Source organism: Lutjanus erythropterus, chromosome 9 (genome assembly GCF_056507025.1).
Source record: "Lutjanus erythropterus isolate fLutEry1 chromosome 9, fLutEry1.hap2, whole genome shotgun sequence".
Classification (NCBI taxonomy): domain Eukaryota; kingdom Metazoa; phylum Chordata; class Actinopteri; order Lutjaniformes; family Lutjanidae; genus Lutjanus; species Lutjanus erythropterus.
Window position 1 is genome coordinate 21335036 of NC_139325.1, and position 22864 is coordinate 21357899.

The following is a 22864-nucleotide window of genomic DNA, read 5'->3' on the forward strand; positions in this document are numbered from 1 at the left end:
TTATCACATGCATGGGAAAAAAGGGTTATGCAATCTATAAAAATGTGATATGGAATGCATCCTGGAATCAAAATCATCAAAACTATCAGCTCCACTCAGGGCTGTTGTGATATACCGGTACTGACCGTGATATTTAAAGAATGAAATACTGATAACATGTTAATAATCACACATGATAATATTGTTAGGCCTTGTGGATCTTTTGTTTATCAGTTCACCTGGCTGCCTTTTCACTATTAAGTGCAATTGCACTTTTTGTACAGTTACAGGCTCTCTCCCCACCTTCCTATGCTCAAATTTTGAGTATATTTACCAAAAAAGAGAAAAAAAAATCACACAATAAATAAAGTTAGAGATGAATTTGAATGATAGCATTTTTTTCAGACTATATAATTTGTATAGCGATGATATTATGAATTCATTTGGTCACAATAATGAAAAAAAGCAAAGAAAAAATGGGGAAAAAATCTGATATCTTGACAGCCCTAGCACCACTATGTTACCATCAGTGCTGGGGACACTCTGATTACTTTTTTGTTGTAACGAGCAATGTAATGCGTTAGTTTTGCAATTCAAGCCGTTAGATTTTTAGTTAGGTCTACAAATAAACAATGCATTACGTTACAATTTTATTGTATTTCCACCAGTGCAAGAACAACCGTTGTCTGTACCTGTCATCAGAGGAGACTGAAGGTGTCTTCTTTTGTATTTGAGACAAAGGACAAACACAAAAAGCAGAGCAGAGTTTTTCATGTTAGATCTCATCAAATTCCATGTTTCTTCTAGTCAATACTCCAACACCATGCAGACTAGTTCACCTGTAGAGAGGCCTTTTAGCCTGGTAAGTCTCATCAGAGATGCAAGTTTTGAAAAACTTATGCTGTGTTATACAGGAGTAAAAACACCAACAGCATTTGATTGGTGAGTTTATGTGATTTGAAAGGCCTGTGCACTTTTATAAGCATGTGTTTTGAGAGGCTAACTGGTTCATTAATTGCATGATGAAACATGATGTACTGGCTGTACGTGCCCATGTTTTATTGTTTTCATAGATGCAGATGTGTAATAAGCCTTTGACCAGTTCGCTGTCAGATCATCAGGACAATATAACCAAACATGCACAAGGAATCGCAAATGTCTTTTATTTCAGGTAACACAAAAGTACTCTAAGTTACTTTTCTCAGTAGGTAACGCTTTAATGTAACATGTTACTTTTTAATGGCAGAAATCGTGCAAACTAATGAATTACTTTTAGTTACCTCCCCCACACTGATTATCATTAATTTATTGTACCGTGACAGCAGAAACACTACGTGTAAACAACAGAAATACTAAATATCATATCAGGATCAAAATATACTGTATATGACAGGCGCACATTGCATATGATTTGTTTTCAAGACGTGTCAATTAGCTTTTTTAGAAATTGCAAGACATTGTTTGGCTAGATTGATAAAATATGATGATCATAATATATATTAAGCGAGAAGAAGTAAATGTGTTTGTGAAAGAGATTCTTTGAAACAGCAAGACTGGTAGTTATCACTATCTCACAAAATCGTTCACAGAGTGATCCTTAATATTTAATCAGCACATCACCAAATCTTCTTGAGAAAACAAGTTCACAGCAAATGTGTCACCCTCTACTCAAGCTTTGCATGAAACCCTGCTGTTCAAAAGGCATGCAGACCAGCAGCTATTTGTGCTACTTCCCTTAAAGGCAAAACACAAGGAGTACAAGAGGTTCATCGCTCTGAGGTGTGAAATATATTGTACATTTAAAGCAGCATGGGAAACAAAACCACAAAGTGACTTCCTTCAGAGCTTTGCACGGTAATGTGACAGCCAAACATCAAAGTTGCACACAGTATGACCAGGGTGGGACATCACTAACAAGACACCTTTAATTCAGTGATAAAGACTCACAGCATAGAAATGTCACACTGCAAAATAAGTATAATGGATTAATTTGGAATAAACAAAATTATTTGTGTGACACTTGTAGAAGAACAAAATAATAGAAACTTGTTGAAGTTTTGAAATGGTCCAGGAAAAATACTGTATTGAGAAATATTGTCTTTTCAGATGGTTACAAACCAAAACTGCACATGGTTTTGAGAATTGCACCTTTACGTTGACAGTCATAGGAATTACTCATTTAAAGCTATAATATGTAATATTTCCACATTAAAATGTCTAAAAATGGGCGCCCCTATAGCTCAGTCGGTAGGGCGTACGCAACATGTATTGAGGCTGTTAGTCCTCTGCAGCGGCTGCCGGTTCGAATCCCGCCTACGGCTCATTTGCTGCGTATCATCCCCTCTATCTTCACCCCCCTTTCCTGTCATACCTTCAGCTTTCGCTATCAATAAAGGCAAAAAGCCCCCAAAAAAAAAAAATCTTAAAAATGTCTAAAAACGCTAGTTATATGTTAGACATTTTGTTGAACGCTGTATTTGAATTATTCTAAATGTTCCTAACAATGTTCAAACAAAGTGAAATCTGTAATTTACTCAAGGTAACAGCCATTGCTGGGTAGTTGCTAATTGCGATAACCTCTGAGAAGGCTATGTAGGATAAGTCAGCGAGTGAACAAAGAAGCTATCAAAAGTGACTAAACGTATTACCTCATCCATGAACATGATTTCTGCCTGAGTAATGCCAGATAGATTTCCATTAGCTATGTTGGTTGTTAAAAAGCAAAGTCAACTGTTGGGTTTCATCAAAACACTGTGCTAAGGCGTGCAAGGTATGCTTTCTGTTTGATGGGTGTGTCCAAGGTGTTACCCAATCAGCAGCGATGTAACGCAACCAAACATAACGGTATTAAAAAGGCGTTGCAGTCCAGTGTGCTCGTGTACATAAACAACAGTGTTCAACGCACCACTGTTTCTGTTTAAACAAACATTTTGCTAGATTTTGTCAGGGCTGAATGCTTTGTTGTTGGTTATTGTTTTAATGTAAGAGAAATCCCTATATCAGAACTTACATATTGTGCCTTTAAACTATCAAAAAGGCAACCCCATTTAATAAAATCACCTGTTTTTATACACAGCCAAAACTGAGATAAGTATTTCAATACCACATCATCATAAATTGATGGTCAGATATTTTACAACATCTGTACTGTAATCAATCCTCAGCTAACCCAGCTGCATTCAAGTGGATTGTGCTCTGTAATGGAAACAATTGGACTGGATTCCTCTCCTGAGCCAGCATAAAAGAATGTCATTTTTAATGCCTCGTGCCCACACCCATACCCGCACATCTCCTCTTACGAGTCAAAAGGTTAAGGTTTCCACAGAATGTTGTATCTCACATGGTTGACTAGTAATGTCCAACGCATTTAACTCTGACATAACTCAGCACCAGATGTTTATAATTGAAAAGCAGAAAGCATTCAAATCTGTTGGACGCCGCTTCCCTTTGTATGATAATGATAGCCGTGACATTAGGATCTGCTGGCTGTTTCTTATGCCTGGTTTTAACACTGGCTTGTGTCAGTTCAGCTCCCCAAAGACCTTGTTTAGGGACTCAGAGCAGAAGGAAAGAGAGAAAAAGAGAGAGGGAGCGTGGTCCTCAGGTTTCACAGCTGCAGGCCCAGCTCAACCCTAAAGTAAATGGACTTGAGGAAAGCCAATCCTAATTGATTCCAAGCCTCAAAGCTCTTTAGTAAACATTGTGGAGCAATGAAAATGACTTGTTATCCTAATTCATTGGATGCTCACGCTGTGCGTTCAGCAGAGCCGAGAACGAAGGAAGCAGATGGACGCGAGATTAAGCTGATTTTGTTTGGTGATTTTGTCTCATTCACAGATATATTCACCACAGAGCTCCATAAAGTATGTCAAGATTAAAAGCTTTATAGGCCTGTGATGATCACATACACAAACGAGTCCACTCTTTGACGAGGATAACGGTTTCTTAATGATCTCTCTGGTTATTATGAGTAAAACTAGGCATAAACATTTGCACAGTTAATAATTTATGCACTCTTCCCAGAAACACATTTAAAAGTAAGACTGAGGATGAACAAGACTAGAGCTGCAATGATTAGTCAATTAATTGATTAGTTATCAACTATTTCAGGGTTTCTCCTGGTTTAAACAAGTTAAATTCAGCCAAAGACTTTTTAAGACCTTTTTAAGACCACTATTAATTCAATTTAAGACCTATTTCACATCCATACCAGCAAAAAGTACAAAGAATATAAAGGAAAATCTGAGTCCCAGAATGTTGTTGGAGCAGAGTGGGTTGCAGTGGTAATGCCCAAAGTTTTCCCAAAACACATTTAAAAACAAAACAAAAATTAATTCAACTTTATGAAAGAAACTTCATAATCAAATAAATTTTTAAGACCTGTCAATCAGATTTTAAGACCTGTCAACATATTTTAATTTTTAATGTATTTAAGTATATTTCTGACAGTTTAAGGACCATAATTTATTTATTAATTACTGTATATTTATTCACTGATTGACCTTTAAACTTCTTAAGACTTTTTAAGGACCAGCAGGAATCTTGTATTTTCTGGTTTCTTTACTCCTTTCTGACAGTAAATTGAATATCTTTTGGTTATAGAAAAAACAAGACATTTCAGGACCTCACCTCGGAAACAGTAATCAACAATTTCCCAATTTTCTGACGTTTATGGACCAACTAATCGATTAATCCAGAAAATCAACAATAATCAATTATTGTTAGTTGCAACCCTAAACAACACGTTTTAAATGATTGTCTTTTCTTCACAAAAACATGGGAAATCCAAATGTTGGACATTACAGTTGAGGTGGGTTAATAGACAACAGACGTCATAGGGAACCACTGATCTGGCCTTCAGTAGGCTCTCTAACTCTCAGTCTGGACAGAGCACAGCTAGCTTGTCCAGCTTGTTGTGTGAGTAGGAAGTTCCTGTGGAGAGACCCTGTGCTGGTTGGCCCTAATGGCTTCCTGTGGAAGCAGTGTAGGGGTTTCCTCAACCCATTTTCCTGCTGATGTGAACATTTCCAGATCAGTGTTCTCTCATGTGAATCTACTCACTCAGTTCATATGTCAGGATTCCACTGTCCTAGTAAACAAGTGATGCCTTAACAGTTTTAGTACATACATAGTACATGCATGGCTTGGGGAATGCCCAAAATAATCTCTGATATTCAGCATTTTTACAATTATTTTTTCAGATTGCCAATAAAATTAATTATTTGTTAAATGTGGTACTTTGGCTCTGATACAGCCACCTATCTCTGTCTGTAGTCCACTCTGTAGAGCTGCTCAACTTCCCGCCCATAGCTCTATCTGACTGTTACATAGTCCTGGTAACCAGTTGGGTCCTAGAGTGGGATGTATGGAGTCCCCAGCAAAAGGAGGAATAAACAATTTTAATTTGTATCACATTTTTTGGAAGTTGAAGCAACAGTCCTAGTTTGATCACTGATTGACAAATCAGCTATTAGGATTATCTGTGTACACACACACACACACACACACACACACACACACACACACACAAAGGGATTCCATGAGACAAAATCATCCTAAACTGGGGGTCTATGGTTTAATGTGGATATATTGTAGGGGTTGTTGACATGAAAAAGTTTGGAGACCACTGAATTAAGCTTTTTTATATACTGCTGAGTAACTTAATCTATAGTAATACACCATAACTGATAATAATTGATTATTTATGTTTTGTATTAATAATGTGAATCTGCAGTAAAAAAGTACAATATTTGACTTCGGAATTTAGTGAAGTGGCAATATAAAGTAGCAGAAGATGGTTCTAAATTTTGACATCAAGATTTTTATTTTTACTGTACATGTATATAAATATCAGCCATCGGTCTCCTTGATCACTAATACTAGGTATTAGTATCAACCCTGAATAAACATACAACATGGTTGATTTTTGGATAAGACTTACGTGCCATTCTGTGGTTGAAAATCACCACCACATGGCATACCAGCTCTTATGTGTTTTGTGTGTGTGTACAAGCGGTAAAACCACCAGTCTCTCAACAAATCAGTTGAGGTTTGTGATCATAAAGGACTGTGGAGAGAAGTGAAGTGGTGAGTTTTTAATGACAGGTAAACTCAGGTGAAGCAGGCCCAGCAGAGTCTCTGTTACTGGCAGTGATTGCTGCTCCTCCAAGGGGATGAAATTCCAACCCCGTCCTCGACAAAGAGCCTGACGGGGTGTCAGTCAGGCTTAGTGATGGGCCTCCCATCCAATATTCACTAGCTCCTCAAGCTGTAAGTCTACACAGGACAACCTCGACACAGCAAAGGCATAACACCGAGCCATCTCAATGTCTAACTTGTTTGCCACAAGTCTGGTTTACAATAACAAAGCCCTGGCACAACTTTGAAGGTGGTTGAGGTTAAGGGACAAGGAGGGAATGAGGTCAGTGTAGCGTCTTCTTAATAAAGAAAGTGTGTATACTAGGGGTGTAACTAATAGTTATTTTAATGGTCAATTAATCTGTCGACCATTTTCTCAATTAATTGATTAGTTGTTTGGTTCCTAAAATGTCAGAAAATAGTGAAATATCCTGATCACTGTTTCTCAAAGGCAAAAATAATATCCTCAAATGTCTTGTATTGTCCTAAACCCAAAGATATTCAATTTACTTTCATAGAGGAGTTAAAAAAAACCCCAGAAAATATTTACATTTGAGACACTGAAATCAGAGAATTTGGATATTTTTCTCAAAAGATAAATTGATAATCAAAATAGTTGCTGATTAAGTCAATAGTTGGCAATAGATGCAGCCCTACTAATATATAAAGATAAAATGTACGGAGAGGGGAAGATGTTGCCATCAAGAAGCTGATAGACAGAACTGTTGAGTCTGAGTATGCATATTCCTTGACACTGCAGTAAATAATGAAGCAGCACAGATTGTTGTTAATATACAACTGTATGATCCATATCTGTTGTTAGTATATACCTGTAGCATGGCAGTGCAAAGGTATCAGAGAAACAGAGCTCTGATGTTGTGGCTGACATTCCCATACAGTGAAAGGAACTATTTTGGAGCATGAAACGCTAAACCGTTGTAAAAGCAGTCACGGCTGAGGCTTCAACAATGACCTCATCTTGTCCTCCGGGACCCTCTTTGGCATGCTCTGCTGTGGGACAATACTGAATGAACAGCAAAACATGAATCGCCGGCCCCACACATACACACACACTGCTCCAAATGTAACAAAACACTGACATTACCTCAGAGACTACGGAGGGATGACAATCAACATGGACACAAAGGGTCTAGTCCCAGCCTAAGGCTGTCACTATAACGGGGACACACTTGAGGTGAGAGGATATGCTCCGATATCATCACGTCTCAGATCATTTTCTGTCTGTCAGCAGTTCTTCACATTGTCTCTACAACTTGGTGACAACGAAGAAACTCACATAACTGCAATAGATGCAAAGAAAAAAAACAAAAAAATATTCTTTCCCTTTTTAAGAAGAAGAAGAAACTAAGAATCTTTTTGGCCTACTCACCCAATCTGTCTGTTGGTGGATGGAGCCTGAGTGATGACAGAGCTGGACTGGGGGGAGGGCAGGGCCTGCTGGATCACTATGCTGGTATCATGGTTGCCCATCCGTGAGTGGGAATGCTGGTGCTGGCTTTGCCCTGCCTGGCCGTGCAGTGAGATGTTCTGCAGCAAGGAAGTAGAGAAAAAAGCATGCATGGGTTAGTAATCTGGGGCAGTATTATAGAAAATTCCTAACTTGCAAATCTTAACTCTTTCATAACCATGGTAATTAGGGTTAGGACCTGACAGGCCAATACAGATTAAGATTAAGTAAGGAAATGTATATTACACAAGCATGTTAATTTCCTAATATCTTAAATAAAGGCCCTAAACTTTGGGATAACTCTTAAGCTGTCTTAGCTTTTGCATTTCCACCTGTATTAGTAGCTAACTTATTAACGCTAGTGTACGGTAGTGTTTGCTAACTTGTTTAATCTGTATGGCTTTTGCTGCTTTGACACATTTGGATACTGGATACAATGGAGACTGTCTCTACTAGCTTAGCCCACTCTTGTTCTTTTATCTCTTGGGTTAGGATTGTTGTAAATTTCCCAAAAAGAACATCTTTGGATTTGTCTACAGATGTTACGAACGCCTCTAACTCATCTGTCTTGAAGTTGAGTGCCCATCATCATTTTTGCTCTATTTTTTGTATCTTTTGATTTACGCAGCAGTATGTTTTAATGAAAAAAAAAGCTGTTTAGCTCTGTAACATGAAAAAGTAAGGTAACAGACATAAAAGTTGATTAGCAAAGTTGGATTGAATATTTAGGTTTTCATAACCTCAGAAAGATAGGATTCCTAAAGTTAGTTAAGATTTGCTTCTGTGATACCAAATTGGGAAATATCATATCTTATACTCTTCCTATCTTAACTTAACACTTAAGACAGAATGTTTCTGTAGCATGGCCCCTGTAAAGAGTGCAGCCTTCTTCCAAGCAAGCTGCATTTTCACCACGACCCAAGCAGTTACAACTGTTTGGCCTTGGGCTCTGTTCACCCAGCTTGAATGGGTAATAAGGACCTATGTAATCTATCATCTGCAGGCTTCTTCTGAGTTGAGTTCGGGAAAACACTGAGAGTGTAATGAAGACCAGGTTTCTTTATTGTTATTTGCCCAGCAGGACAGTTTGTTGGTTTTACCTTTGTTATATGCAACCACATGCACATCCAAAAATAACCCTGTAATGTAAAGAACTATATACTTCAAAGTTCAACTGTAATATCCTGGCATAAAACAAACAGTAAGTTGAACCAATATCTGTTTAGTCAAATCTGAAAAAATTGCCACTGGCAATGATCAAATACAACAAAGAGAATAAATCCATAAGATTTTATAAATATGTTACCTGACAACAAATACTAACTCTAAAATATATATACCACTGCCAGGGAACTAGAAGTTCATTAATGAACTAAATCTCTCTCTTTTCTTCTCATATTAAATGAATATGTGACTATTTCATATTTATATTGGCCGATTGTTGTTTTCCTAAAGTTTCTAGCTTTCGCTCCTTATCTCTGCTTATTGTGCTATACAGTCCCAGAGAGTCTTGCTCTGACTCGCCTCCTGCTGACTTAGCAGAGCCTCCCATCATAAACCACACAGGCTGGGGAGGCTAGACGAGGCTGACCTGAGTGCAGACGAGCTGCAGAGCCAAACCACCCAGACGACAGCTTAGCTACAGCGTGCACTGCACATCTTTCCAGACATTAGATAAGCAGTCTGTCTTGTGGTGATTTGACTAGTACCCATGTTTCAGGTGAAACCCACGTGGGCCTCAGGGCAGCAAATTTATAATGCATAAATGATCAGGTCTTTTGTCAAATGTCAAAGCTCTGCGAATTTGCTCACATGCGAGAATGTCTGGCCAGGTCTTTCACTGCTGCCGCAGAAGTTGTCTCAGGGGTCCGTTTTTACGTCTGGGAAGAAATAGGACTCCTGCCCGGAGAGATGGCTGCAGAGCTGTTTGAAGTTACAGGTGGAGAACCTGATCTCTGCTCTCCTCACCTGTGGTGGGTGACAGATCTCCACCTGCTAGCCCTGTCTGTCACTGTCAACAAGACTGATGGGGATCAGGGAGTGTGGCGTCTGGGCACTATAAGAGCTGGATGTGCAATGACTTCACTTTAGAGGAAAATATAGCAGAAATGTTGGAGGCGAGTATATACATGAGGTTATCGGCTTTTTAACAAGTGAGCAGAGTGCGGTTACAGGAGGTATAGGTGTTTAGTAAATCTATTCAAAGCTCACAGTGTGTGGGCTGCTATTAATGACATGACTGATGATAGTACCTGATAACAGTTCGTGACTACCTGACCTAACCCCTGTGGGTAGGTGTGACTCTGGGTTGACCAAGGTTTATTTTCAGCCTCAGGCTTTGTTCTTGACTCTGCAGTACCTGTTTACTGTCCTCCTCTTCTTGGGCCTTGCAAAACTCCTGCTCAATGGAGCAGTCCAGTTCACTGAACAATCCAACCTCCTCACAGTTCTTCAAGAAGCGTGTTGGTGTGGGCGTCTGGTCTGGAAATCAAGGAAAAGTTTTTCAAGTATTAGCTTTGAATTCAGCTCCTGTTAATAGTGTTAAAAAAAAGTCAGGCTGAACAGACAGTACACCATCATGGTAAAGGGCACAAACCACAAACAGAGAACACAGCCAACACTCTGTAACACATCATGTGTGGGAGCCATTTTCATATATGTTTTAGTTGGACAAAAAAAAGAAGCTCACTCTATATATTTAATAGTTCATGTAAATATATGTAAATAAAGGATTCCACTGACTAAGTTGATAGTAATTTGTTAAAAGTCAGCTAGTAATCATTTGATTTAATTTAGGTTGATGTATGCACTATTTTGTAAAAGGCAATAATATGTAAGCTTTCATTCAGAATGGTTATATAGGCTACCATTGCTTTAAGAGAAATAGGTCACTTGTGCTCATGGAGGAGAATGGGTGAAGATGTGGTTCAGTTGAGGCTCAAGTAATTAGCAAGCCACACAGTTTTCTTAATTAATTTTGAATGTTCCTGTCAGAAGGTACTGTAAAACTGAGGAAAAATATACTTTGTTTTTTTTTGTTTTTTACACCAGAGTCCTGTGGAAGCTTTTCTTTCTCAAGTTATTGTACACGAATTAACAAAAATTTAGTTTCAAACCCCCACATCATGTTTGGGACTTCTTCATTACTTTTATTATCTTCTCTTATTTTTAAATGTTACCGTATTGTACAAGAGTTATCTTAAAACTCATCAGTAATCCCCCACCAGGTGACGATTTACACTTATACATTGCACATACAATGACAGCACTAAACAAAGAGGCTACATAATACAAACTTACACACAATAGTACATCATGCACACCATTTTAGCAAGAAATACAGTGAACAGAATATGTTAGACAAAGTAAAGATATTTGTATTGATATCAACGTCTGACAGTTTTGTTTTGTTTTTTTGTTAAATTGCATAATTTTTACTGTTTAACCTTTAATAATACAGTACACCCCAGAATCAAAAATACATGTTTTTCTTTTCACCAATAGTGTCATTTATAGATTTAGATTTTTTTTGGTGCAAGTTGCCAAGCTTTGAAATTACTGGTCTTCTCTCAAATATTATGGAATTAGATTGGGTGAACTGTCCCTTTAATTTGCATCACATTTAATTTGTTCTCTAATCTTAATGTTTGGTTTGTGCTTTCGAGCACTGTTGATTCAACATAATGTTAAAATGCTGTTTATTTTCATTATTTATGTATTTATGTGGACCACAGTTAGACCAACAAACATTTTCTTGAAGTCAGTGGAGATCTACCCACCGCCTACAGTGTAAAGAATGTACATTGCTGTTACGTACTTGCGACGACTTTAAGAAAATATAACCTCCATTCTGTTAGTGCAAGAGAGATACTGTGCTTGACAGACCCATTTCAGCTGATAAAGTACAGATCCCACCTACAGAGTAGGGGTCTCATTTGTTGAGCCCAGTCAAGCAGCGGTATTCAATTTGACGTTGTGGGGGGTGCACGAAGATCAGGTTTCAGACAGTTGAAGGTGATTTTAGGATCAGGCTTGTTTCAAAGGCTAAAAGCATACTTTGTGGTCTGTTTATCCATTCTGGCTAGACTGGGGATTGACTCAAACTTTCATCATGACCTGTGTACCAAAATACAAATATACTTTTTCCATTTTGTTAGAGGATGTAACAAGCTCTATTAATAAAAATTTGAGTAATGTCAATTTTTAGCTGGGGACAACACCAAGAAAAGATGAACAAATGGAGCAGGAAGTGAACTTTAGGTCAACAGTTATGGCACTAAAGTTAAAGGGTGGATCATTTTGTGTGTGTTAGTATGTGTGGCTGAGCTGTAACTTACAGTATAAGCACTGGCTACGTTATCCCGAGTTCAAGGTCTCAATAAGAGAAATGGCCAGAGCTGTAACTCAGTCACAACAGGCGATAAGAACACCCGGCCTAGAAAATCCGATCCCGCTGTCCACTAAGCGTAAATAATAAAGAAGACACAATCTCGGCGGCGTGGCTCAAGCAGCTCACTCTGTTGTCTCGTGTGGCCTGGCAGTTTCTAGGAATGGAGATCTATACTTATGGATTGGCCTTGGGTTGTCATTTGTTTATACAGTACACAACCTACAGTGATTTGGTGTTTCTTTAAGCGGTAGATTAATGTGCTGATCAACATGTCTCCTCAGACTTGTACACTCCACCATCTATAAACCCATCTTCCACAGCCTCAACAATAAGCTCAAGACTAATATCATCCATGATGACTTCACAGTTTGGCTCAAGGGGATAGTTTGGATTTTTTGAAGTGGTGTTATATGAGATACTTATCAATATTCAATTACAAATATTACAAGTATTACAAATCACTATCAGTTTAAGTGTATGCTATATTTTGAATATTTTCACTACTTCATCTTGCTGTTTAACAGCGTTTTCCAAAAGCCGTCATCTAAACCAAACATCGCTCTCTTAAAAGCAATCAGACTCCTTCTGAAAAACAATAATTTTACCTCAGAGAGCACAAGAGTTGCTGGTCTGCCTCAATTTGATAGTTAGTGTTATTGTGCAGTTTCAGTGTATCTGAACTAAACTTTTAAAACACAGAAGACACATAATACAAACAAACTAACAGATTGAGGCAGCGGTAGACATGCAACTCCTGTGAGGTCAAAAGACTGATTTTGCCAATGGAGTCTGGTTGGTTTGGAGAAAGTGATACTTGGCTTACATAACAGCAGTTTCCCACTGAAAAAGGCTGTCTGATGGCAAGGTATAGCAGGGAAGATACTTAAAATATAGAGTACATTTCAATTCATATTGCATAATTTGGGATGGGCCTTTTTTTAAGTGACTAAAACACAATTTTGCTGATCCACAGCAGTATATTGCTTAGCTTCCTACACTGGTGCTCTGGCTGTTTCACCAAACTGGGTGTGTACCAATCGCCATCTACTGCAGGACATACACTGACTATGCATAAGTACATCATACAACCCCACTTCAAATAACCTGAACTATCCCTTCAACAAGGGGAATTCTTCAGTCATACATCAGTGTCTCTGACATGTGCATAAGTAGTATGCATTGAACAGAGATGAGCTGCAATGTGTCATTTGATTTACATTACTGTAAACAACTGGTATAGATGCACCATAAAGTTTTCTGATGATAGACAAGTGTGTCTGGGCCATGAGTCACTGAGGCACACACCTGCAAATGAACTACAAGTTCTCTGTGAACCCTGCTGAGGGTGTGTGTGAGTCTGTATTGATGCAGTCGTAACTCACCTGATAACATGTTGTCGTTCTTTATGGAGGGGAACTTCAGGGTCATCTCATGTTTGTGTCGATGTATCATCAGATGGTCCTCCGTGGGGAATCGCTGTGGAGTTTTTCAAAAGTAAGATTTTAAGACTTGCATGTACAAAGATAAATAAGTGTTCTTTTAACAGTTTCCAAAACAAATAAACCTGTATGCTGAAGCTTTAACCTAAAATAATAATATAAATAATGATTCTCTATTGAAAGGGTGGAACATACACTCTTAGAAAAGGGTTTCAAAGGGGTTTTTCCTGAAGGGCTAAGGTTCTACCCAGAATCATGAAGGGTTCTTCAGGGGTTCTTTGTTAGACTGAGGGTTACAGTAAGAATTCTTTTCATGCAAATAACCTTTTTTGGAAGGAGTAGTTCGTTAAGGATTGTTGAAACCACTGTTAAAGTATCCTCATCCTCAAACTTTCAACTGTTCACCCATGTTTTAAATGGTATTTTTAAATGATCCCCTAAATCAATTCATGTCACTTGTGTTCTGCCATAGTTGATCATTTTTTGCCTTATCTGTAGCATATTTTTAGCTCACATGTTGAGTACAATATGGTTCTTTGAAGAACCCTCAGAAGAGGGTTATAGTTTGCAGGTTAAAAAGCTATTTTTTGATCACACTGGGTGGGCTCTAGATGAACACAATGGAATGTACAAGAGTTCTTGGTAGAACTCCCTGTTTGGGTTGTAGATTAAATAACTGGAGTGTAACAGGGTTCTTGGTAGAACCCCCTGACTGAGGTCTAGATGGTACCATTGGAATGTAAAACGGTTCTTGGTAGAACCGCCTGAATGTGTTCTAGATGAAACCACTGGAATGTAAAGGGGTTCTCAGTAGAACCATCTAAGTGGTGTTAATTAAGTCCTTGGAATATAAAAAGGCTCTTGGTACAAAGCCTCTGGCTCAGTTCTTGTTAGCACCCTGAGGAGAGGGAAGGGTTCTGGGTGGAACCCTTACCCCATAAAAAGGCTCTCTGTAGAACCTCTCATAGGGGGTTCTGGGTGGAATGTTTCACAGATGACTCTAGGTATAACATTTTATATTGAGTTCTAGATAGAGCCCTCTGAAAGGGATCCAGATGATACCTTTACAAAGGTTCTATCAGGAACCAAAAGGCTTCTCCTATGCAGACGAGCCAAAGAATCAGATATGGTTCTAGTTAGCACCTTTATTTCTCAAAGTGCATCAGTGCGGGTGCTGTCTTCAAAGAGCATGTTTCTCTATAGGTGTTTTAACCCCCGCAGCGTTATTTACAGTTTGTGTTTCATTCAGTTCAACGCTATTCTGTTTCTCCCTTATGTGTGAGGCAGTAACCCACTCCTCAGGCCTCCTCAATATACACCTCTTCATATTACAGGCAGATGTACACACTGTGTTGTGTTGTTTTGTCTCGACACACTCACCTGAGAACAGCCAGGAGCGTTGCACACGAACGGCCTTTCCTGGTCTGAGTTCATCACTCTGGCCACCTTCTCATAAAACTATAAAAAACACAAAAGAAGAAAAGCAAGGGGAGGAAGTGAATGACTTGAGTTTCCCCGCCAACATCCAAGAGGAAAAATACTCTCATTGTGTATCGCCTGACATAAACTTGCCAGTGCACCTGAAACAGCTGTGTGGTTATTGCAGGACTAAACACACAGTTTTCTCACACTACAGTAACGTAGGATCCAGTAAAATGACATCAAGGGTAAAGTTCTTACAGACTGGGAACACTGATATCAATAATGTCAGCAAAAACTGTCATGTAGAGTAGAAAGCATTTAAATAATCCAATCATATATGTAACATATTTTATATTTTAATGTATTAAAAAATTGTCATTAAAATCTATAGTTGATGTGATATTGCTCTATTCTGTACATTCAAAATCTATTGCATGTCTGTCCATCCTGGGAGGGGGACACCTCTTCTGAGGCTCTTCCTATGATTTTTTCCATTTTTCCCTGTTAAAAATTCTTTTGGGGAGAGTTTTTCCTTAGCTGCCTCAAGGGTCTAAATGAAAGAGGGTGTTGTACACCGAACAGATTGTTAAACAAATTGTGGCAAATTAAATTATTTTAAAAAATTTGTGGTATTGGCCTTGCTGGACTTCACTTGAATTTTTTTATTATTATACTTTTATTACACATTTAACCATACAACCTGTTCTAAAGCCATTCATGAACAAAAACAAATAATAATGTATTGCTATGACACTCTGTAAAATGTACAATAGGGGCAGTTGTGACTGGTTTCAGCCTAAATTTGTGTGGGAACAATGATATGATTAGCCACATTTGAAATTTCCCCTCAAATAGCATCACTACGCTGAAACCACACTTTCAATATGGTGTCTTCAAATGTTGATTCTCACCACAAAGTGACACAGTCTGGTTTAGCACATACGGGAACTGCAATTACTCATTATCCAGTGGCAATGTGCAAAATCCCCTTTCAACTAATTTACCATTACAGTGAATTAAACTTTGAATGACACTTAAATCTAATCAAATACCCTCTTTTGTCCATTGACATTCTCTTTCTAAGTTCCAGTCATACAGCAGTCAGTTATTTAGTTGTCATTCATTCACTTCATGTATACCCAGTCACTATTTGTAATGATTTTATGTTTCATATCAACACACATATCAACCTTTACTGGTGTTTCTTATATATATTAACCTATTTTTTCACATCCTTGTATACATAACAATCCTGTCTACTCTTTACCTTTATTTGTTCAGTATTGTTGTACTTGTTCTTTGCTAGTCATGTCAAGTCCATTCTATTTTTGTGCAGGCACATTGAGAGCAATAGAAAACTGGAGGTTCTTTGTACAAGTGAACATACTTGGCCAATAAAGCCAAACCTGATTCTGATCAGTTATACATCTCACAATGAGAATGAGAAAAGGAAGTGGTGGCAGAACAGCACTGCATGAAGGATGAACACAAGGTGCAGTTATTTGTTCTAAAAAACAACTTTAAAAACGTGAGTTAGTTTTAAATCTTACAAATAGGAGATAACATATTTGTCTATCTGCAGCTGCTGCCAATTATGTGCTTTTGTAAGTAATTGCACCCATAACCATGCATCATGTCAAATGTGAAATGGCTTCGGTTATTTTCTTAAATGCTTTAATAATTTAGAGTGAAAGAGAGGACAAAGTTTCCCAGAAAAGGAGTGCCACCTGTGCTCTGTTGGGAAAATCTAAAATAAAACCAGAGACACATAAAAATTAAGGGCCTACAAATTCTGTAAATAATACCCTGTCCCTCTTTTTGCTTACAGAAACCAAATCATGCATAACAACAAGGTGCAGGCGTTCTGCATTCAGCTTAAGAATATATTGAAAACAGCCGGACTATATTTATGACCGGATGTCAGAAAGAAAACAGCAATAACAGACGCATTTTAATAACTCCTCAAGTTCAAACCAAGAGCAATGACATGCCATTTAAAGTCTTTGATGTGCATTTTAATCAATCATTGCATCTGATGCACAAGCGATGCCTCGGTCACATTTAAATACTTATATAAACTTTTACAACAACCCACAAAATTGTCCCTGTCAAGAGCATCTATGGCAACCATTATTCTATTAATGAAAGCAGAAAAAATAGAAATTTATAATTATTATATCATTTCTATACTTTTTATAAGCTTAGCTGGTACAGAAACACAATATTTTTTGAATAAGGACTGCTTTGTGTCTGTAAAAGAGTATTAAAGCTGTCATGTAATAAAAGTTGGCACTGAAAACTTGGTCAGTTTCTTATCTTACTTATTCTTTAATCAGCAATTTCCGGTTTTAAATCACATTTTCAATCATTGTATATTGCATTTTATTTAAGCCACTTTTGCAAAGATGTTTGTTTTAACATCACATTAAACACGGATGCAAGTTCAGCTTATTTATTTAAATGCGGAAAAAAGTTTGTGTGGAAATAAATGTATTATGTTCAGCAGATTATAGTAGAAACATGTATTGTGAAAGTATTCTTTGGAATTTAGCCCTCAAACTTATCTCTAACATCACATTTGATGACAGCTGACTGTTGTGTCACAGAGAACTTCTCATTTTAAGGTCCTATCATTGTCCAGTCACTGACGAGCCATGACCACATGGCAGTACTACAGCACTTTCTGACAGATGTGTTAACAGATGTTAAGTGAGGATGACAAGTGTTAAATTAGCCTTTATTAATCCCCCCCAAGGAGCAGCACAGCACTCAAGGACCATCTTTAGCCACGAGTCAGTGCCCTGATCAATGGCAGGAAGATTCTCAACACTGAACACAGAGGTCTTTAGATACAGGACATGCAAACAGGGAATGACGATTGAAACTCCACACACAAAGGCCCCAGTTGGCCCTTGTGAGGTCTGAACTGAAGGACCACCAAGAGCATGTGATTGTTTAGGGTGCCAAGACTCACGGACACTAATTTTCAGTGTTGGAGAAACTATACTTTACAACTGTTTTAACTGTTAACCAAATTACTTACTATGTCTTAACTACCTCAAAAATAATAAATAAATCAACTTACAGGAAAATCCCATATTCTGGGTCTGGAATCTCATATAATTTCACGGAGTTACAACTGAACTGACCCCGATTAAAATGTAGGTGTGTTTGATTTAGGGACGGGGGCAGACCAGGTCTCACTTAGGCCCAATGATCTGTTTTAAGGAGATGATAGGGAGCAATTGTTGTTTGCAATTAACCACCTGAACTATATGACCCAAATTAATTAACTACCAAAACATCTACTGAGATTTGAATGAAGTTAAACTACCACCCAACTGGAGTTGTCATGATACCAGAATTTTAAATTTAATATAAAAACGATACTGAATACCTCTTTTATTACCGTGGAAAAAAGAAACAAAAGTCATAGGCAGACAAGATCATTTTTTTCTTTTTTTAAATTAATAACCTGCACACAGTGCTGGTACAGAAAAGGTCACTGAACAGCCAAGCCAAATTTCAGGCAGGACAATAAAGACTGGACTGAGGTCTTGAATGAATACAGATCTTTTTTTTTACAGCCTCTGTACTTTCGGTGCTACAATTAAGGATATTGTATAATTTTAAACGTATGAATGAAAAGGTATTGAAGTAGCAATTCTTTGGACAAACTTACCCTCTACTGCAAATAATTGTTAGTAACTGAACTAGATGTAGTTAACTACAACCCAACACTGCTATTTTTTACTCCAATACATGAACAGTGCATCACTTTTCAGACACCACAAAGTAAAGGAAAATATTTCAATATGGGTTGTGTTTGTTTTTTGTTTTGTTTTTTTGTTCTTTCTCCCTCATGTAGCACTGCTCCAAAACAAAACTGGATGAAACAGTTCAAAGGAGTTTGTTAAGAGACTAATAATTTAATAATTAGCATTAGTTATGTGGTTTGTTTATTCAGTGGGCTTTTGTTAATGTCTGGAACATGAACAGTACTCAAAGGTGCAGATTTTGGGGGGGGTGGAGGCAGGAGATTGCCCTACTTGGCCTGAGAGCCTTACAGCATTATATTCCATTATATTTTATAACTGTCACCTGTCAACTAAATTTTGCATTTTCTTTTACATAAAGACATTCCTACTATAAATCGATGCAGAAAATTCACAAATTGGTGCATAAAAAAAACTCCAGAATGCAGTAAATTAAGTCTTTGATAGTCAAAGTTTTCTGTTTGATGCTCAAAATTTCCAGTGTTGACATGAAACCTATACCCTTGCAGCATTTACAGCAGTGATACCAAAACAGGGCTCATATCATATCACACATGCAAGACAAAGTTTATTACTCTGTTTCCTGGCACCGTCATCAGTTCACAAGAACTAAAATGCATCCGAAATAGTCAATTCAAGTGAATGCAACACGTCACGTGTCGAGCATGAATACCTTCATACACTATGTACGTGTGTCGTTTTCATGGGTACAGACTATTTCCTCAAGCACAGTCAAAACACTCAAATGTTGTGTTATGCTAAGCAGTTCTGTTTTCCTAACAAGCTGTACTTCATGGCTGAGCCTGCAGAACAGGGTCTGGACAGGGTCTCTCTGTCAGAGAGCAACGAGCCCTGGTCTCTCTATCTGTCACCAGTTCACTCTGTCTCTTCTGCAGGGCCCCTAAAAACTCACCTGGTTTCCTTCGACACAACAAACACTGCTGATCCTAATCCTGAACCCAAACCGGAGACCCACAATGATGGTGAGTACGACTGTAGAACCAGTGCTTCAAAAAACCTATCGCTGATTATTCACGTCTTCAATCAACATTTTACGCCACGTTTCTATCTCAAATACAGTTACATTATGTGTTTGTATAACTCTTGTTGCCCTGTTGTTTTCAGGCTTTCTTCCTGTACTTCCTGTACAGCTACGAATCACTTCATTTAAATCTAAAACTTTACTATAAATCACCAGAAAGCACTAACAAAAAAAAAAACAAGAGGAAAAAGAGTCCATGACTAGCAAACAGATGCAAAAAATTGTAACTTTTACCTTCCTGTTTCTAAAATGGGACTCGATCATTTCATCACATCGACCAGGAAATTCAAACCATATGACGCATAAAACTTTTTAACCATTAATTCTGCAAATGCCTCTGTGAATTATCCACTAGCTTTCACACTTCAAATTATCAGTACTCAAGACCCTTTCCTGGAAGGGGCACTTGGCTCTCATTTGATATAGATGTTTTAGTTTAGCAGAGGAAATTTGGTTACACTTTACATTAACTATGTCCTGATGTGTGCGAGGGGAAGGATTAGGGTCCGGCGTTCGATTTCAAGAGGAGCTGGGGAGGAATTCTCCAGGTAGAGCGCATATTAGAATTTAAACAATATGGTGAGGAAAAGAGGGGTTGGGGTGCAAAGGCATATGGGGTTAAAGCAAGCACAAACATGCACAGCAATTCAAATCTCAAGCTCCCCACAGCCCGGCCTTTGACAGCACAAGTTCAAGGTAGGATCACGGCGATCCCTGAGGCAGAGAACATGGCCCTCTTAGACAATGTCTGCCCTGAACTTCTGCTCTTAAAGTGAATGTGTGACAAAAAGACTGCTGTGATGTAAACCTCATGAACCTATCAATTACTGGTCTCTTCCAAAACATGTAAACTCATAATAAAGACAAAAATGACCCCTTAGAGGACCAGCACGACACTAATACTACTCACATTATTCTTACTCACAAAAAGTTTCAATTATATTGTTATTCCTAAATCTTGCAGGCTTGGAGTACTTTTATCATGTTTATTTTTGTCTGTGGTGTTTGTAAAATGTTTCCAAAAGGATGCCCTGTCTTTCACTGCAAACCAAATATACCCACAGGTACACATAAAGTAACCTGAACCTGAAAGTTTTATACCATTGCTAGAATAGAGAGAAAGGTTCCAGAATGTATTTGTATGTACAAGCGAAATAATGAAATATGTGCAATAGTTTTTTTTTTTTTAAGGTGAAATTAAACTTCTGTTGATTGTACTGTGTGATTGGCACTATGATTTCTGTTGTTTGATCCCTTCCTACATTTGAACAATCATTACCAGAGGAATGTTTCACCTTGAGCACATCATGCAACAACCATCAACAAATAAACAGTCACATTTTATGAGCCGCTGGACTGCAATCAAGCTGAACACTGTGCAAAATATGGGAAGAATTATATCTGTATCAAATTTAATAAAGAAATAATCATTCAGCAAGTTTAATATAGAGTCAGTGACTTTACAGTCTTTCCTGCTTTGTATTTATTTATCTATCTAATTATTCATATTTTGATGTGTTTTATTTATTTTTCTTGACCAACTGGATTCACTTGGGAATATTACTGAAAGTACAATTTTGATTCAAATGGAGTACTGATATTAAGGCTGCAACTAATGATTATTTTCTTAAAAATTATTCAAACTGATTGATCAATTATCAGAATAGCTGGCAATAATAGACTGACTAATCATTTCAGCTATAGTGTTGTTTATAATCCACAGTGCATAAATTCTTTCCTGTGTGAATGTTTATGCTTAGTTTTAATCATAATAACCAGAGAGACCATTAAGAAACAGTTATCCTTGTCAAGAATGAAAGGGTTTGTGTATGATCATTACAATCCTATGAAGCTTTTAATCTTGACACATTTTATGGATATGTATGAACATATTTATGAATATCTTGTTTCGTCCACAACCCAAAGATATTCAGTTTACTCTCATAAAGAAACTAAGAAACTAGAAAATATTCACTTTTACGAAGCTGGAATCAAAGAATTTTGACTTTAAAAAAAAAAACAGATTACCCCAACAGATTAATCAATTATCAAAACAGCTGGCAATTAATTTAATAGTTCTCAACTAATCAATTAATAGTTGCAGCTCAAACTGTTTTATTATAATTAGTTCATTTTTAAGGAATTTTGTAAATCTGTCACAATTGTTAGTCTTCTCAGTCTTAAAAGACTTTTTTCTAGGGACTTCACAAAATAAATAAATGGAAATGTGAAAAAGATCTTGATCTTCCAAACTTTTTCTCAAACTGTTGCTTTCATGAAATATAACTTTATTCCATTAAGGTACAACAGGGACCAAAAAACCACAAACAAATAAATAAACAAAAGCCCATCACACTCTGTATTAAAAGATCAGAATGACTAAAATCACCATCAAACGTAAACACCTTATTATCAGGTGTTATTAACGCAGCCAATTAAAATGGACACAATGAAACTGGGAGCCTGAACATTGATCTAAAGCAGCGTGCATGAGAAACTAGGGGTTATTGATAGTGTTGTCACATAAACATAATGACAGCGGGGAGTAATCAAATGATTAAAACGTCTTTCTTCTTTTTTTTCTCTCTACGCCGTGTGGCCACAAAGCGCGCCTCGTCAGCACAACCTTCCTGAAAGTAACCCTCAACATCTCAGCGCTTAATCAAATATCGACTGGCCTGGCTGCAGAATGACGTAATGTTGGTCACATTGCTGTTCAACAGAAAGGGGAACGTAAATTTCACGGGAACAGGAGCATCACTCTTCTCTTTTCTGAACATGCATGACAGCAAAAACCACCGGGCTATCATTATCCAGCCGGTCGCTGCTGGTGAACCGCAAAGAGCGCAGAGAGTCCGGGACAAACACCGGCTGCCTCTCACTGCGTATCCCGAGATGGGACAGGCATGACAATGATGCAGGGAGCCAGCGCTAAAAGAAAAACTGCTGCCAAAATGGTGCAAAGTGCAAAGAAAATCCCCCTTTGCAGTCACAGATTGTGTAGTTTTCACTCGGGTTTGCTTCGGATTAAATTCCTGCAGACTCGTCTCCGTTGCTACCTGACAGACACACCGAGCAGCAGCAGCGGCACTTGACTCCGCGTTCAACTTCCAACAACAAGTCAACAGACAGGCCAACGAAGTGAGATGACAATGCACCGACTCTAACTAAACTAACAAGAACGCTTACATCCGTTAGTTGCACGTATCA

At 37.9% G+C, this 22864-nt stretch overlaps 1 protein-coding gene across 2 annotated transcripts in view; it reads right to left on the minus strand.

The window, feature by feature from the left end:
- Positions 1-22864, minus strand: part of creb5b (cAMP responsive element binding protein 5b) — a 71692-nt gene that overhangs the window by 40163 nt on the left and 8665 nt on the right. For both annotated transcript variants that reach the window (XM_084726522.1, XM_084726521.1), the window contains exons 2-5: positions 14795-14872; positions 13358-13451; positions 9945-10066; positions 7508-7665 (exon numbers count right to left, since the gene is read on the minus strand). In XM_084726522.1, the coding sequence (XP_084582648.1) occupies positions 7508-7665; positions 9945-10066; positions 13358-13451; positions 14795-14848 (428 nt within the window). In that variant the 5' untranslated portion in view covers positions 14849-14872. The remainder of the gene's footprint in view (positions 1-7507; positions 7666-9944; positions 10067-13357; positions 13452-14794; positions 14873-22864) is intronic.